Below are 698 nucleotides of genomic sequence, written 5' to 3' on the forward strand. Positions count from 1 at the left end.
CAAGCTCGAAGCATCGAAATCGTTGCCGTAACTGCAGAGGAGGATTATCTCCGGTGATTGTACCTCGGAGCTATTCAATGCACGTTCATCATCCGGCACAACACAGCGGCGATAGCTATCACACGGTGGCTCTCACTTCCTCCACCATTGGATCTCTTAGTCTTTGCGATTCTTCTTCTTTCAGGCATTTTCACAAGCAACGTGTTTCCGACGAAACTGGTGAGAAGAAGATGAAGAATTCTTCGGATTTGGTTATTGAAGCCAAGGTTTGGTCAAGTATGATAAAGGAGAGAACCCCAAAGATTGTTCCGAGAACTCCGATTGTGACGCCTCCAGGAGAGCCAGAGACGATCAATACATGGGAGTTGATGGAAGGTCTTGAAGATGTTAGTCCTTTACGATCACCTAATCACTTGAGGAGCTTCTCGTTTGATGTTGTTCGTATCCAACCTAGTCATGAATTTGATCTTCCAAAATCAAGGTTTCATGAGAATGTGAAGTTTGATAGCAGAGTTGGTGATGATTTGGATCCAACTGAGCATCCTTTTCATATCCGCATTCCCGAGATGAAGACGAATCCGCAAGTCGGGTCATCAGATGAAGGAAACTTGGAAAGAAAGATTTTAGGTAAAGTAAAGGTGATACTTTATTTCACAAGCCTTAGAGGTATAAGGAAGACATATGAGGACTGCTGCCAT

General features: G+C 43.8%; 1 protein-coding gene across 1 annotated transcript; it reads left to right on the forward strand.

Moving 5' to 3' along the window:
• Positions 1-5: 5 nt before the first annotated feature.
• On the forward strand, positions 6-690 carry LOC104774616 (uncharacterized protein At5g39865-like; the record flags this gene model as incomplete). Its single annotated transcript, XM_010499155.1, has 1 exon — positions 6-690. A coding segment is annotated over one exon (685 nt), but the record flags the coding sequence as incomplete, so codon positions are not given.
• Between the last annotated feature and the right edge of the window lie 8 nt (positions 691-698).

Source organism: Camelina sativa, unplaced genomic scaffold (assembly GCF_000633955.1).
Source record: "Camelina sativa cultivar DH55 unplaced genomic scaffold, Cs unpScaffold04017, whole genome shotgun sequence".
Classification (NCBI taxonomy): Eukaryota; Viridiplantae; Streptophyta; class Magnoliopsida; order Brassicales; family Brassicaceae; genus Camelina; species Camelina sativa.